The 17,247-nt window shown below is 46.4% G+C and overlaps 1 protein-coding gene and 1 long non-coding RNA gene across 2 annotated transcripts in view; one reads left to right on the top strand and one right to left on the bottom strand.

Moving 5' to 3' along the window:
• NMNAT2 (nicotinamide nucleotide adenylyltransferase 2) overlaps positions 1 to 17,247 on the bottom strand; it is a 19,413-nt gene extending 2,166 nt beyond the window's left edge. Inside the window, exons 1-10 of the mRNA XM_015869593.2 lie at positions 17,065 to 17,247; positions 4,868 to 4,956; positions 4,420 to 4,487; positions 4,221 to 4,299; positions 3,609 to 3,732; positions 2,928 to 3,008; positions 2,793 to 2,837; positions 2,034 to 2,110; positions 714 to 815; positions 35 to 102 (exon numbers count right to left, since the gene is read on the bottom strand). Coding sequence (XP_015725079.1) covers positions 35 to 102; positions 714 to 815; positions 2,034 to 2,110; positions 2,793 to 2,837; positions 2,928 to 3,008; positions 3,609 to 3,732; positions 4,221 to 4,299; positions 4,420 to 4,487; positions 4,868 to 4,956; positions 17,065 to 17,149 — 818 coding nt within the window. The 5' untranslated portion in view covers positions 17,150 to 17,247. The remainder of the gene's footprint in view (positions 1 to 34; positions 103 to 713; positions 816 to 2,033; positions 2,111 to 2,792; positions 2,838 to 2,927; positions 3,009 to 3,608; positions 3,733 to 4,220; positions 4,300 to 4,419; positions 4,488 to 4,867; positions 4,957 to 17,064) is intronic.
• LOC107317209 lies at positions 10,395 to 17,041 on the top strand. Its single transcript, XR_001556773.2, has 4 exons — positions 10,395 to 10,471; positions 13,843 to 13,945; positions 15,806 to 16,026; positions 16,180 to 17,041. It is a non-coding gene; the product is annotated as an uncharacterized LOC107317209 (long non-coding RNA).

The raw sequence follows: 17,247 nt of genomic DNA, 5'->3' as shown, positions 1-17,247 counted from the left end.
GAGGTTGGCAGGGGGCACCCTGAGCATCACCCACCTGCTTTTGGTGGAGCTGACGACCGACATGGGGTGGTTCGAGTCGTCCTTCACCACCAGGATGTTGTTCTGCGGGTGGAAAAAGAAGAGATGAGCAAAGGGAGGGATGAAAATCAGTGTTTGCCCCACCTGTGTCTGGTTGGCCATGGAGGTCTGCTGCCTGGTGGCCACATTCGTGATCCCAGTTAGCAGCTGAGGCAAAAATAAGGGGGGAACTCTCCAGGTCCCATGTCCAGTGTGATGTTGATGGGTCTGGGGGGACACTTTGAGGCCCTCAAGACAGTTTAATCTCATGGACAGGGTGTAGCAAACGGTGACAGTGAGAGCTACAAAGACAGTATGGAGTCTGGAGAGCAAGATTATGGGGAGCAGCTGAGGTGCTGTGGTTTGTTCAGCCCAGAGCAGAGCAGGAGGACAGCAACAGGGCTCATGGGAGAGTCATGGAGCTGCGTCAGGGGAGAGCTGGGGGTAGCAGAAGGGTCTGCTCTGTGGGACAGTATGCATGGCTGTGAGCTGTCAGAGCTCAAGGAGCACTGGGACACTGCTCTCAGCAACAAGGGTTGGGGTTGTGTGGTGGTGTGTGAGGGCAGGGGCTGGGCTCAGTGTTCCCTGTTGGGTCCTTTCTAACTCAGGATTTTCCATGATTCTATGGTTCCCTGACTATGTATGACTCCACTTACTTTGTACTTGCGGAGTATTGAGGAGTGGTTCATGATCCGGTCGGGGTCTGCTCCATCCCGGGGCACCACCACAATCCCAAACTCCCCAACAATTATCTCCATCTAGATAGAACAAACACAAGGAGAGTTTTCACAACCTGCCAGAGCAAAATCTGCCTTCCAATCTGCACTCCAAACTGAGCTGTGCACCTTGTGAGTGCCTGGCAAAATCTGGATGGGGTTAACCTCAGATTTTCTCTTTCTGGACAACCTTTGGGAAAAGAACTTGGATTTATTAAGGAGTGCTGGTGATGTGCAGAGTGATCTGTGGTGGATGAAATAAAAAGGAACAGGGTTAAACTCTGTTCATGAATGTTGAAGTTAGGCTTCAGGGAGAACTTGTCATGGTAGAAAGGGCAGCAGCAGATGTTGCCTGAGGATGACATGAACTCTGCCTCACTGGAGATCGGAGCAGAGGAGGTAGCAGCTGCAATGCTTCACATTGTCTGTACAGCCCCTTATCCCTGGATTTCTTTGTGTTGGTGTTACTGGCATCTCAGAGATGCTGCTCTGAAGCTGATCACCATGGACAGGCTTTCCTCAGGATGGAAGAGGATTCTTGGAGTGGTGCGTAGATCCCAGCACCACTGCTGGGAGCAGACTGCTCCAGTCGCTGTGGAGGGACAGTGGCTTCTCCAGTGTTAACTGAAGTATTTTTCATTGTGAGTGATGTTTGATATAGGATCACCTCAGTGCACTGAATTGTGCCTGAATCCTAGTAGGATGCTGTAAAACCAACAACAAAGCCAAACACAGAGCTAGCCGTATCTGTAGAGGTCATTTGCCATCTGCAGGTTGGATCTGCCTTTGCAAGGGAGGGTAAAGTGAATTCTCCATCACTTACCATGTGTTCTGCCATGTGGGTGTGGTCTTGACTGCTCTCCCCCCACCCCACTCTGTCATTATCGCAGATTGCTTGCCCACATGAGATGGTGTCAGGCAATGTCGGGCTGAGGGGTCAACACCATTTTTCTTCTCAGTCTTAATTCTTTGCTTTTGTTATTATTTTACTTATTTCCTCCTTTTATTATTATTATTTACTCTTCCTTTGTTAGGTGCAAGCTGCTGGTATGGTTTTAAGGATCTTCCATTTCTAACATAAGGGCAACATTTCCTTATACCAGCTTTTATGTAAACCAGGAGTGCAGAAGCCCCTGTTGCTCATGAAGCAGAGGCAAGTGATGGGGGTGGTGTGGAATACCAGGGCAGCACCCAGGGGATGGTGGAGGAGGAGGGATGGAGCCCAGGGAAGAGGAGTATGGGGCCCTGGCAGTGACTCACATCAGACTCATTCCAGAGGCCGGGGATGCAGAAGGACTCCAGCAGGTCGCTGCCACAGAGCAGGAGGATGCGCAGCTCTGAAGGAAGGAAGAAGAATGCTCAGAGATGGGGGAGCGCGGAGCTGAGTACACTTCTCCCATCTTTTCTTGTCACCCCATTGCTCTGCTCAAGGGTGATCTCTTTCACCAAAACACCATCTCTTACCAAAATGAATCCTGCTAAAGCAGCTACAATCCTTGCATCCCCAGTGGTACCAAAAAGAAAGCCTACCCTGAACTACCCTGTGCACTATTTCTGCTCCTCTCCTGCACTTCTGAGTCGTTGCCAGCATTGCTATGGGCTGCTGAGCCACCAAGATGTGCCCTGAAGGGATGGTATCCCACGGGGTCAGGAGGCATTTCTGCATTTTCAGACACATATAAGTGCTTTGTGACCTGTTGCAGGTGCTTGATCTGCAGATGTGTGTGGAGCTGCACTGAGCTTGGGCATGGCTTGATTTTCCTACAGCAAACCTGAGCAGTACAACTACATGATGAAGCAATGGAGCTTTTAGGACTTTTTTTTCTTGGTTTGCAAACCCATGGAGGAAAGCTACAAAATTGCCCAGGTAATGAGGGGTGGGCAGAGGAGGTTCCAAGCAGCTCAGAGCTGCTCCTATTTCAGCCCCAGGCCACGCTGCCTAGCACCAGGGGTGGTGATGGTTCAGCATCCTTTACTTGCCACCAGATTTCTGGTGGTGCTGAGGGGCTGCATACTCACCAATCTCCTCGTATCTCATCACTGTCCCCAGGTTGGCATTTTCATCTGTGTGGGAAGAATAGAGGCACTGTTACCTGGCAGGGGGTACTGGGGAGGGAGATGGGGTTGAGGGTGATGCCGTACTCCTGTACCTACCCACAAAGGTGAAGCGCTCCATGGGTGGGCGAACACAGCAGATCCGACTCAGGCTTTCTCCTACCTTCCCCAGGATCTTTGCTGAAGACAGAGAAGAAAGAAAGTAAGATGGGGAGAGGCTTTATCCATGGCTGACTGCCCACATGGGATGCTCCCATGTAGGGGGACAGCAACTCTCACATCTCCTCTGGCAGATGACTCAGCCTTCAAATAACCAAATACCCCTCAGGCACTATAAGACTGCTGAGAGACCTCACCCAGGTCAGTTGAAAAATGAAATTATTGCTTTTTTTAGCTGGAGCAGAAAAAAACAGAAATACGCAGCCAGGAGTGCAGACAGAGCGAGGCTGGTGTGTTCATCAGGAGCACGGACACAGGTCAGTTTAACACAGAGTTATAGAAATCTTTTGTTAAATTTGGGACCAACCAAAAATAAATCTGAGCTGTGAGGCAGGTTAGGGAGCCTGGAGCTACAAGGAGCACAAGCACACTGCTATTCCCCATCCCCAGTGGTGCCATAAAGACAGAAAACTGCAAAGAGGGGGTGGGGACACTTCACCATTAGAGGTGAAAGAGGACTTGGAGGAGCTCAGAAGCACTCCTGAGCAAGTGTTTGGTACCTCTTATGGGGTGTGAGGAACAGGTGGCCAGTTCCTTCCCACCCTCCCCAGAGCCACCTACCTGCGGTGGGCTTGTTGGACACGTTGTTCTGGTAGATAGGCTGTGTAGACTCATTCTGGGGCTGTCCGATCACAGGGGTAATGGAGGGGGTGTTGACATTGGAGAGGATGCAACCAGTCACTCTCTGCAGCAAGAGAGAAATTCAGTTGTAATTATGGCTTCCCCAAGGCTGGAGTTGATTCCCAAAACCTTTGCTGACCCGGTGGTCAACTCCTCTCACTGAAGATGAAGGTCATCATTAGTGACAGACCTATCCATCTCACTTCAGCTTTCCTGTTGCTTTATAATCTCACCAAATGGGTCTTCAGCTAGTAGGACCCTATTGCTCCTTTATTTAGAGAAAAAACCAAACTTGTTTGTTTCCTGCTAATAGGTGATAATGCATGAAGTTCATCCAATTTGCATTCAGAGGCAGGGAAGAGGAGCAGAGAACAACTGTGACAAAATGTCTTGCATACTTCTTCAGGTCAGGAATATGTATCTTCTCCATCTGTCCCAGCCATGTTCTAGGCTTTGATGTCTCCCTCTGCACTCCAGAACTCATCCAGGCAAAGTGGTGTCTGCAGCCTGTTTCTAGTGCAGGACCAGGACATGAGGTACAGAAAGACTCACCTTCATCAGGTCACGGTGGTGCTCCAGCACGCTGCAGGTGGTCTGCCAGGTGTCCTGGTAGCACTCCCAGGGGTCCACCCTGCAGGAACACAGGGAGGCAGCAGCATTAGTTGGTGGCCACTGCCTTTATGTCCTCACCACACCACCTTCTTCCTTGAAACCTTCCACCCAGCTCTCCCTAGTGATCTTTGTCACTCACCGGATCCAGTCAGAAGACTGCACAGCCAGCTGGCACATGGTCAGGCGGTGCCGGCTGGACACCAGGCCCTGGAACAATAAAAGTAAGGATTAAAAGGAGGTAGTGCATAAAGATGATTTGAGCTCCTTGTTTCTGGATAAGAAAGATTTCTGCCTTTCAAAGCTGAAATTCTCAGGGTGGTTACCTGGGGTAATAAAACTAATTTGTATTGTGATAAAAATTGGCTTCAAAGTCATTTAACCAACACAACCCAAACAAAATGATCCCCATCATTTTGGATGGTAGCATTTCTCTTTGCTTTCTTGTTTTACCCGTTTACAGGCTCTCACTGCAAGTTTTATCTGAAGACTGGCTGGTAATATCCCTCTCCATCTTCTTGGAGACTTTCTTGGGGCTTCTCAATGCTTAACGTTGCACATACGAAGAAGAGAGAAGAGGAATAACTCACCGTCTTCCCATAGGAATCATGCACAGGTGAGACAATGCCACCGATGACAATGAACCGTCCAGTCTTGTGCAGGTAATCACGGGCTCTCTCTAGAGGAGAACAAGAAGGGATCAGTGCATTAACCCATCCCACCAAGCCCCACAGAACTGGCTTTATGGCTTTGCCAAATGCTGTTTGAGGGATTCACCTCCAGTTTCATATGGCCATCACCTGCCTTGCCCTAAAAGCTGAACCCTCAGCTGCCAACTGTGAATTGGGTATTTTTTACCATCCCCCAAAACCAGAAAATCCTAAGGACTCTATCATGATCATGCTCCATTGGCTTTTCTTGCCTTCTGCATGGCTTGGGTACAGGAGAGCTTTTTGAAAGCAAATGAAGCTGACCAGCCTGTGTGACTGAGATGTGAAAGTGCAGTGTGGACATGTGTGCTGTGCATCAAAAATGCTGGATGGGAATGGATGACAGCAGTACAGGGAGAAGCGGCTTTGTTTCAGTCTAAATTTCAGTGGAAATGTCTGAGCTCTGGGACAAGGTAGAGAAACATCTTCAAGGGTGTCAGCCCTAGAGGCTGATATGAGACTAGAGATGGGGAGGGAGGCCATTTGTGTTTTGGGGTTGCTTTTATTGTATTTCCTCAAGTTTTGACATGCATAAAAAGGACATAAAAGGTGGCCAAATCCAGCAGTTGCAGCCATGTGTCAGGAATATGAGACAGAACACAAATAGCAGGGGGGCAGAACATAAATAGCAGGGGGCAGAATGTAAAGCCCAGGACAGTGACTGGGGACCTGAGACAGGTGGCTTTAGGGTGCCACAAAATTGCAGCATTGGTGCTTGCAGCATCTTGATACATTGGTGCTATAATCACAAGACTGCATTAAAGCTTTGTGTTTTTTAATGGATTCGATTTTCTTTGGCTGAATAACTCTTCAGTGCACAGATAGAGAAAGCTACAGGCAGCTGTAGCCATGCCTGTCCGAACACATAAGCTTATCCATCTCTGAGTATCGTCTTCTGCACAAGGCAAGACAAAATTACTTCAGATTTTCTAGGAGGAGATGATGCCTCCCGCCATGGTGTGGTCTTCCAGCCCAAAGGTAGCAGTGCTGTGCATTATGTGGAGTTAAGCTGAGTCAATCTGTGTTATTTTCTGGGTTTTGGGGGTTGGAAATGGGATGCTGGATTTGGTGCGACGTTGCTTTGAACTGTTAGGGTTGCTCTGGTGTTGTGGTGCTTTCTCCAAACCACCAGGTCATTCCATACTCTCAGAAAGTGCTTTTCTAGATAGAACCTCTTGTAATTCTAGTATAAAATATTCTACTTTTGGAGACCAGGTCAAAGGTTCCTTTGTGCCATGGTGGTACCAAAGACAACTCAGTAGTGTTGTGTTCCTCTTCCCACGTGTATTCCTTATGGGCAGCTGTCCATTCAGCTCACAGCCTTATCTCCCCACTTGTTCAAATATTTTTTGCCTGGGAAAAATATATTTTTGTTATGGTTAAGAATTACTGGTTCCCCTTTTTGGTTAGTGTTGAGGGTTATTATTTTGGGTTACGGTTAAGGGTCAAGGGTTATCCTTTTGGATTAGGGTTAAGGGTTACCACTTGATTGTAGGGTTAAAGGATGATGCTTACCAATTTGCAAAAGGTTTAACAGATACACTTTTGGGTTAAGGTTTAGGGTTACCAATTTGTGTTTACTGTTAAGCGTTATCCTTTTTGGTTAAGGTTAATGGTTAATCTTTTGTGCTAGTGTAAAGGTGCTCAGGGTCTGAGTCCCAGTTCTTTTGGGTTTCTGGACTGTTGCCTTTGTGCTCAGCCTGGTGGCAAAAACAGCACTGCTTACATTGGACTGGCGTGGGAGAAGTGGGCTGGGCTGAAATGTCCCCATTCCAACCTTCCTCCCTTCCACCATGGAAGCATTTTGTGCTTTTTGGAACAGCCAAAGTTCTGCAAAATGATGGTGAAGCAAAACTGATCACAAGGTGCTCTTCAGGGCTATGAAAACAATAATTAATTGTTTTATTCAGATAGCATTAAAAAAGAATAAAAGTCCTGCTACCCTGCTAGGAAATCACTGCTTATTTAAGAGGTGTTTCTTTTTCGTGATTCTAACTGAGCATATTTTAATCGTAATGCTTCTGCTCCGCTGGTGCTTCTCCATCACTTAAACTGCTGTGAATGAAACCAAGTATTTCTTGCACTTTGTTTTCCAAGGTGTGAACTCAAATGCCTTTGTATCTGATTCACCCACACCCCCAGGAGTTCCTTTTTCTCCTTTTTCTTTGCATTTGTTTATTTATTTGTTTGTTTGCAGAGGAGGAGACACAGCTCTTGGGATGCTATGGGAACACTGCTGCAAACCCACAGGTGCTGGCCTGCTGGCTGAAGTACCTCCTCCTGCAGGGTGAGTGACCCAGATACGCAAGCATGATGCTTTACCCTTCTAAATCCTGTCAGGCAAGGAGACAGAAATTATTCTCAGCCTAATTGAGTGATGTATATAAATACATATGCGACTCTGGTTGCCAAATCAGGGATGTGTTTGTGGCTGCATCCATTTGGGCCTTTAAAAAATGCTGAAAAATGAAATTACCATGGCAGCAGGCTGGGATAGTTATTGAAGCTGAGGTGTGGAACAAAGCCACTGTCCCTCTGTCTCTGGGCTGCTGCCAGAGGGGCTCAGCCCCCTCAAAGCCATCCCCATTCTCACCACAGAGCCTGGCTCCTCTGCCCCAGCTTTTAATACACCTCGGGAGCTGCAGCGAGTCCCTGAGGGCCAGGATGATGCTTCTGCTACAGAAACAAGCCCTGGCTGCCCTCCAAGGAGAGCATTCCTTTCCAAAGAAGCAGGAGAAGAGGGAAGAAATATCCCATTAAGTCTCATAATGCTTAATGATTTTCATCTCCAAGCTAATTGCTCTGTTACACTCCCCCCCCCACACACACACTGTTAGTCCATAGCTGCATCTAGGCATCACAGAAATAAGAAAATTGGAAGGGACCTTCATGCTAAATGGCTTTAGTTGTTGCTGCCCTTTTCTTTTAATGGCTTTTTGTAGGCACAAAAAAAGAAATGGCCAGCAAATGCCTTGAGAACAGAGCTGGAGGCTGAGCTTTTAAAGCCTGCAAGCTCAGCTAGATGCCCCACCAGTGCCCAGCTGCCTGAGGGTTAACAACTCTATACCACCATCTGCTCAGCACTCCTGGCTTTGGGACAGAAAAGTGAAATTAGAGGCCCAAAGGAAAAAAAAGAGAGAGAGAAGAAAATGAAAAGGTTGAAGGCTGAGTCAGTTCACAGCAATCTGGCCTAGAAATAGCAGAGCGTGAGACCCAGTGGGTAGGGAGCAGCCCAGTTCCAGTCTATCTGGGTCCCCCAGATGATGCTGTAAAAGAACAGACTATTTGGTATTACTCAAATTCAAATTGAAATCAAAGACATCCCGTGATTGGTTGTTTGTTTGTTTGTTTCTCTTTTCTCAGGACAAGAATATTGCAACGGATTGTGTTCAAGAAGACATACAGTAACTGGGGAAAAAAACTCCAGTGTGTGGAGTCTGAGAATATGTTCTGCAGGAAGAATCTAATATCTGGCAAAGCAACCCATGTCAAAACGCTTTCCCAAACTGCTGATATATCCCACAGTGGAGGGAAGGAGCAGATGGAAGCAGGAATTCCCCATCAGCTTTGTGAGGTGAGTACAGAGGGCTGATATGGGGAGCTTGTGTTGAAGCTGCCACCAGCTCCTCTGGGCAGGCACTGGACACACTTTTTCAACCCACAAGTGGTTAGCACGATGCTGTCACTGTCACCAGCTGTAATGACCTCTGGCACAGGTACCCATAGAAGCTGTGGGGTTTCCTTCCTGGAGATGTCCAAAAAACACCTGGACACGGTCCTAGGAACACTGTTCTGCATGGCCCTGCTGGAGCAGGATGGGACCACATGGACACAAAGATCTCTTCTGACCCCAACCATTTGCAACTGTGTGATTCTGTAATGAGACGCGATGCCATTTTTTGGCCAAATAACTTGGTGGGAAAGTCTTCCTGGCAAAGGGTGAGGTGAATATGCTCATAGCCTTGCTGGATCTCACCTGAAGCACAGATAGCCACATCCTGACAACTATATTCTCCTGATGTTTGATACCCACAGCTGCTCCCAGAGTGTCTTGTGGTCTCAGTGATGGTGAGGTGAGAAGTCCCACCCACTGCTCCTGGACATCATATTAGAGGGGAGCAATGGCTGGTCTGATTTGCTGCAGGAGAAAGGTGGTGAGCCCTTTTCTTTCTTCCAGCACAGTATTTTCTCATCATTTAGAGATAAATGTGCCAAAATGATTACAGATGAGCATCTGAGGAAAAATGCCGTGAGCCCACTGAGCTGGAGCAGGGAACAGTGCAGTACTGTGTCCTCCCAAGCAGGAAGGAAGAAAAAGAGGTTCTGCAGAGATACAGTGGTCTTGTTTAGACACAAAACCCATCAGATTATTTGCCTGAAGCAGGGGATGAGTGCCATGATTGAGGGCTACTTTTCTTGCTGCCTGTCTCCCAAGGGAGGCTGTTTCAGGGCAAATACTGACCCACAACAAAGCTCCATCAATTTCCTGCATTAATCTAGCCCCAAGCTTGCATTGCAGGGCTCTATCTCTGCTTCAATTAAAGCCTAAATATCAGCAACCAAAATAAACTCTTTGGTAAACAGAGGAGAGTGTGTTCCAGCTATACCCAACAGCTCACTTTAGGCATGACTTTTATTGCTGTGAGACCACAGATGAAGTCAAGTAGGACAAGCTGAGCATCAAAGGGCACGCAACAAATATTTTCACTGTTCTGTCATGGAAATGGTTCTCCCTGCTTCTATCAGGATGTCAGGGTGGTGCTTTGCTGCTTGTCCTTGGAGAGGTGCTTCAAGGAGCAGGGATGGACACCTCCATGCCCTGGAGGTAGTTCTAAGAAAGCTCTTGAGAACCTCTACCTTCTGCAAAGCACATTAGATGTGTCCTTGCACCAAGGAAGACGGAAGTAAAGCTGCTCCTTCCAGTGTTCCCACAGTCTACAGGTGCTTGTCTCCTTCTAACCCAGCCCCAAGGCTTTTCCCATTTCACCTCCCACCAGAGTGAGCTCTTTAGTGACACAGTTTTGCTGGGCTTTCTCCATGCACTGCACCCCAAAAATCCAGCCTTGCTTGGATGAGTGATGGTGGCACTGGGGAAGTGCTTTGATTCAGATATTATGAAAACCAGAGGGAGTGTGATCTCCTCAAAATCCATAGATGCCCTGGCTTCACCCACCTCTTAGGCTGGCTTTGCTTTCCTAGAAGCACCTACTGGCAGAGATGAAGTGACTCTGTAGGGGAAATTGTTGATCACAGCCTGAACCTCTGATTAACCATCTGAGGTAAGCGACGAGTCAGCTGCAGGAGCACAGGTGAAGGTAATTCAGCTGTGCTACTGGAAGGGATGGAGCTTGACTCCACCTCTCCTAGATCCCATTTAAGGGCTGACCACCACTAAGGCAGCATCTCTTTCTGGAGATTGCTCCTTTGTGGAGTTTTGGTGGCAAGGCTCAATATTATCCATATTGACTGAAGGCCTTGGAGTTGGTGAGTCTTTTCCTTAGATACTCTCTGGCTATCTATTTCCAACTATACTTGTATTATTCCAACTATACACACACCCAAGGTAGACGTGGGTGCCACTGTTGGGGTGCAGTGCTCAGCTGGTCAGTGTCCTCAGCATCCCATGGGCACTACCCAAAAGTAACACCAAAGGCCGTGCAGGAGGTGTGAGTCTCTCAGTGAGCATGTTTGGTTTTGAAATGGAAGTGCAGGCCCTGATTCTTGTTTGAATAAGGTTGTAGTAGTGGGTTTCTGGGTTTGCTTGAGTCTGGTTCAGGCAGGAAGTGTGTGGCCTATTTCAGGAGGTGGTACTGTTTTAGAGACAACACAGTGCCTCATCAACCATAATAAATACTGCTAAATGTTTAAGGGCTTATAAATATTTCAGCAGAATCCTTGAGTGGTTACTGATGGAGTTTAGTCAGGTGCTGGGCAAAGCTCCTCCTCCCGTCTGTGGGTCAGGAGGATGGAACAAGATGCTTGAGAGGTGAAGGGGTTAGTGGGCATTCCTCCACACTGTTGCAGGGCCTGTCCCAAATTAAGGATGCTGAGATGGGAGCATGGACAAGTGGAGTTTTCCCTGCCACAATATCCAATGTGTAATATCTCACTCAGAAGATTATAAACAATATTTGTCCTCGCTTGGCTGATCCTTCCGCTCCCCTGAGTCCAACAATGCCATGCCAATGCAGTGGGGAGCAAAGCTATCCTGAGGTCTACTGTCAGCTGCAATGTCCTGCAGCGAGTCTAATCAGCTACCTCTGATCACCAGAGCTAATTGCACTTTCAGATCTTGGAGCAGAGGTGAAATGGAAGTACAAGGCAGCCTTCACTCCTTGCTCACGTCGCAGTCTTCAGAAACAAAGCCTTTTAAGACCCTGTATGAACTTTTACTAGATGGGGAATTTTGCTTCTGGCCATCTGCGGATATATTTGCATTTAAGGAAAAGGGGAAAGGACGAGCTGTCCCTACACTCACGTCTCTTGCGGCTCTGTTTCAGGCAGCAAAAGGCTTATTAAAGTGCTTTGCACTTTGGTTGTCTCAACAAGTAAGAAAATGTGATTCTTGAAATTCAAGCTACTAAAAAAACACAACAGCAACAAAAATCCCAGCCCTTGCTTCTTCCTCCCTCTTTCCTTACCCAGATTGGCCCCTTTATCTCCAAAGCCTGTTTACATAACGCAGCAGAGCTCAGCACTGTGCCTTGGAATAGCTGCTTTGAATAAGCAAGGAACAGCCCACTGGGATTTTTCATTGCTCAAATTCTCTTAAGAAGCAATGCAATTGGGAGTTTTACTTTTGATGTGTGAGTCTCATTGTTTTTTATCAGAAGTATTTTTTAGATGTCTGCTGACTGGCATACAAACTCTCCTCAATATACAATGCAGAATATAGGGGAAATTCAACAAAGAGAGTAGGGAAGGTAGTGGATATTTACTGAATGTTGGGACTTTAGATTCACCCAGTGCATCAGCTTTGGTTTTTTTTCTGTATGTTGGCACTGTGTGAAAGGGACTGAGCTGACAAAACAGGTGTAAAGCACCACTGCAAGAAGACCACATCTGAACAACATGGCACAAGTTGCATCCACAAGGCTGAGGCAACGCAGCAGTCAATAAACCAATCTGCAAGAGATGATAATATGGATACAAAAAGACATGGCAGATTTGATTAAAATCACCTACTCCCTATCAATGATTAATAATAACAGCATCATGGTCCATTCTCTGGGGTTTGCCCAATATGCTGCCTCTGAACCCAGTTTTGAGCATCCCTCAACCTCCAGACAGCTGGATCTCATGAGTACCAGGGCTTGAAACCACCCTCTGGCAGGGTAGGGAGGTCAAGGAATCCCCTGCTAATCGTAGTTTGGTGAGCAGAGGAGAAAATGGTGATGGAGGTGTGAGCATGTCAGAAAGAGTCAAGCTTGATGGGTGGCCAAGCTCTGAAGTTGAAACAGACTGTGGGTAGAGTGGCATAGAAACGTATCAGTAAAACTGAATTCATTGCGAAAGGTCATTTTCTGGAAGCCAGAAGGCTTCATGTGGGTGGACAGTTGATGTGGAGATTCAGAACTTTATAGAGTCAGAAGCAAATGTCAAATGTGTCAAATGAGGCATTTTGTATTTGCAGAGAAACTTTTGTTCTATAAATTAAGAAAGTGGGGGGAAAAAAGGAGAAAAAAAAAAAGATCAATATCAAAATATGGCACTTTGATCTGATATTTGTTCCCCTGTCTCGTGGCCCTGATGTTTCAATCTGCAGAAATCATCAGCAACACCTGAACTTTATGCATTCATGGAACAGGACAAGACCTTTCCCACCAAGTGCTACAAAGAAGCTCACCCAACAAAAGCTTTTGTTTTAAGGTTGTTTGTTTTTTTTTTCCTCTCCAGACCTGAAATACCCAGAGTTGACCCATGCTGGTCCTTCAGCATTTGACTTTGCACAGGGACACCTTTAATTCCAGCGTTATGCCCAAGATTGCCTTCAAAGCGAATTGTATTTTGTTGTTGTTTTGTTTGTTTTAATTTATTTAAAGTATGATTTATTTATTTTTTTAACCTTTTTTTTTTTTTTTTTTTTTTTTTTTTTTTTTTTTACCTTGACTTTCTCCCTTTCCCAGTGGTTTCATGATCTGGAGGATGAATCCATGGGAATTTGAGTTCCCTATGCTGGGGCAGGCACTTGTCACCTGGAGGAGTGCCAGCAAAGGCTTCAGTGTATTTACAGCACCATAAGGATTGAATTTTGCTTTTGACATTGGCCTGTTGGCTTTTGTCCTTTGGATGGCCTTGCTTGCACACAGGGGAGGTAGCAGGAAAACTACAGGGAGGCCAGGGTGGGTCTGCTATGGGGCAAACTCAGCCTGCTGCAAGGGAAGAGGACTAAGCACATATCCAGAGTTCAGTATCCAGTGCTAGAGAGAAATTAAGAGTATTTGTTTGAATTTGGGACTGGCTTTTCTTTTCCATGCCTCTCAAGAGTATAAATGAGATGGATTTTTGTCTCAGGCTGAAGCCAATCAATTACTGTGTTAAGTCTCATAACATGTTAATGCTATGAGACTTAACATGAGATTCTTCCCTCATTCCTCCTGCCTTTCCTTCCCTTAGTTTCTCATTGCCACGTAAATACTGAATTTACAACTCAAAATTGTGACTCAGAACATACGTACATCTCAAAGCACATTTGATACCACAGATAATTCAGAGTGTTTTTGGGGCTATGTGGGTGTTGTCACAACCCTTTAATATGGATGGATGTACAGTACAATATTTCACTTCCTTTTTAATTATATGCTTTATTTGTGCTTTATTAATTCTTGAAATCTATATATTTGTTTTCTATACAGAGATGTGAATCAGGCTCATTTCATGAGTCCCACTGACCCAACCATGGAACTGGCAGTGTGCAGATGAATTCCTGTTGAGGTTCTACTCCATACAGATGCAAAGGTCAGTCATGGGCTGCAGCTTCAGGTCTGGGGTTGTAACAGAATCCCAACTTTCTGGGAACTCAATCATAACCATGACGCAGAGTCTGAAATTCACATCAGGTGGAAAAAAATAATGATGGGGAAACAGTTTCCCTGATAGAAAGTGCTTTCAGATAACTAACATACCTCTTATTTGGGCAAAGATCCTATGGGCACAGGCTGGGCTTCAGCCTGAATAAAACACAACAAGATCCTAACTGAGAACTGAGTATACAGTGCTACATCTATTGTAATGCATCAGTGCAAATCTTGTACATCCTCTAAGCTTAACAAGGGCCATGAATTAATAAAGAAAAATAAAATAAATTTCATCCCTTTAAATTAAGCAAATGATCCTAAGTGGCTCATGAAACCCAAGTATTTGTCTGAAAATAATTATTTTGCACAAATTTAGTTGCTGGAAATATAATATTTACAGGATGGAATGCTGTTTTTCTAGGCTTCCATGGCACAGAGCTAAAAAAGTAACACAAGTTTTGGTCAAGATTCTCTTCCCCTCACTTGATTCTTGTTTTAGACATGTGTGTGTGTGGGGGGGTCCAAAAACAAAAATGAACAGGGATTTAGAAGTCAGATTCCATGTGGATGACTCATATATCCCTATTAAGGTATCTCAGAACTTTATAGGCCGAGATCTCTCCAGGACATACAGAACAAAAGTTCCACATCAAGCCATGTCTTCCTGAAAGATTTGTGAATCTTGTTTATAAGCTTTCAGATGACAGAAAATCCACTCCCCCATGCAGACACTCATAGGCCATGGTCTAGTCACTCCTTAACAGCTTTTGTAGGTCTAGACTGAGCCTCTCTCAACTCTCACCATAAAGCCTGTTTCCGGAGCTAATATAATTCTTGTTAGTGCTATTCCAGGAAGGGTTTTGCTAATGCAGTATGTAAAAATAATACAACCTGTCTTCCTGTGCTCGATATTTCTCTGCTTGCATGCACAAGGATTGAATTGTTGCTTTGTTTACAGCAGCACACCAATTATATTCAGTGGGTTGTGTACAATCATTCCTCAGTTCTTGACAACATCACTGTTTGGAAGAAGACATTTGTTTACCTATTGTTTATACTTGATGTACCTTCCACCTTACTGGTCACACGACTTGGCATTTGACCTCACTGTTTGAGCAAGAACTTTTTTATCAAACAACCCAAGTCAGGCAGCACAACTGGCTCATGATCTTCATTAATTCCAATTATATCCACTTTGTGATTATTGGCACTTTTTACCTGAAGAGATGACGTATTTCATTACAAGAGGATGATGAAGATATGAAAAATACCGAGCCAAAAATAATAATAAATAACAATAAAAATATATATCATTGGGAATCAGAAAATACTCACTGCATGCTGTTATTTCACTGACCATTGTTTTCTAAAATAAGTGTTGTTACTAGTATTTAGTCCAGTGAATATGGGTCACATTGATATTTTTAGTATTACTTTTCTTAATCAGAATGTCCTCTAGGACTAAATAATGTGGATTTCAAAATTTGTTTTAACAATAGTTACTCCCATTGAACCAAGTCGCTACAATTTCATTTAATTATGTTTTGATTTTTAAATAGTTCTTCTTGTTCCTTTTTGTTTGCAATTGCTTTTAGATTAGGGAACATAAATTTTTGAATTTTTCATTGTATTATTGTCCAGTAACACAGTCTGCTTGCACTTACAAAATGAAATTACAGTGTGATCGTTTCCATCCAGAAAGCTATTATTTTCTAGGCTGCTGACCATCTCATTATGATCTATAAAAACAAAGCCTGGTGCAGAAATACCCCAAGCTGATTTCAATGTTTTTTCTACTTAGAAATCTATGTGCAGCTTACAGAAACCCCTGAGGATGCTCCCCCAGTAGTAGCAAGAGACCTTCAGCATCTGCTCCCCAGCCTGAAATCTCTCATCAGACATCAAGGATGGTTCCTCTCTCTGCACTCCTGGAAGGTGTGTTAAAAGAGCTGATCTTTCTGCTCCCATTTCACGTGGTGGTTGGTAGCAGACACTTCGCAGTAACAGGGCCCCCTTCTCCAGGTAAGTTGCTGCTTGTATATGGATCTCAAGGCATTTCAAATATTATCTGAATGGTCAGTATATCTGTCACGTCAGACTGCCTTTGACAGAGACTGCCCTTCCCCCTTCTCTCCCTTTCTCCCTCCCTCCCTCCCTCTTGTCTTGCCTGAACAGGCTGTAGCAGTGGTTTTAGCATCTCCATCATTTGGATCTTGTGGATGCTTGGTAATATCAATCATCTCACATGATGGTTTCCAATTTCTTTGACTCATTATCAGCTGAAAAGCTGGGAAGTCTAATATTTCAAATAACTCCCCATGATTTTTTTCACTTCCAACAAACCTGGCTTTAGCTGTTTGGCCCAGTCCCTCCCTCCCCAGTCAGGGAGGAAATAGAAGTGCTGCAGAGACCGCAGACTTGCAGACCCTATGGATGAGCGGCAGCTTATAAACACAGCCAAGAGTCCTTGCCAGAACCGAACCCGGGGGTTTTGTGGGGGCAGGAGCACTTCAAGGGGAATGAAAGCAGAGAACTCTCGCAGCTTACGTGAAACGCAAATACAACCCGAGCCTGGATTTCAGCCTTTCTCCCATGACACAGAAATCTGCCTCCTCTCCCCATCGTGGGGCCGTTTTCCGCGGTGGCCGTCGGGTTGACTGCGAGGCCAGCACCGCGCCACCACCTCCTCTCTCTGCGACTTCATCACCATCCTCCGTGAACAGAGCTCGGCCGGCCCGGCCCTGCCCTGAGCCCCCCACCCTGAGCCCCCCGCCCCGAGGTGCAGCCGCTCTTCCAGAACCACTGGCCGCGGACAGCGCCCGCCCGCTGCTCCCCCAGAGCCGCCTTGGCCCTGCGGTGCCGCCGCCCCCGCCCGCGGCGCCTTCAGCACCACCGAGCACGGACAGCGCCGGGCCAGGGGGCGCCCCGGCTGCCCCGGTCGGATGTGCCCCCCCCCCCGATACTCCCCTCGGAGCCCCTCTGGACCCCCGGGGTCCAGAGGATTGGGGGTCGGTCCCCAGCCCCTTCCCGACCCCCAGTCGTTATACCGGCGGGACTCACCAAACATCTGGATGTGGCCCTTGGTGATGGGGTTGAAGGTGCCGCAGGACAGCAGGATAACGTGGGTCTTGGTGGTCTCCGTCATGGTCCCGGCCCGGCCCAGCCCCAGCCGCTTTTTGTGTCTCGGTGCGGCTGCGGCGGCGCGAGGGAGGGAGGGAGAGAGCGGGGCCGGGGCGGGAGAGG

Source organism: Coturnix japonica, chromosome 8 (genome assembly GCF_001577835.2).
Source record: "Coturnix japonica isolate 7356 chromosome 8, Coturnix japonica 2.1, whole genome shotgun sequence".
NCBI classification, from domain to species: domain Eukaryota; kingdom Metazoa; phylum Chordata; class Aves; order Galliformes; family Phasianidae; genus Coturnix; species Coturnix japonica.
Note: the sequence above shows the minus strand (reverse complement) of the source record. Positions and strands in the feature narration are given on the sequence as shown.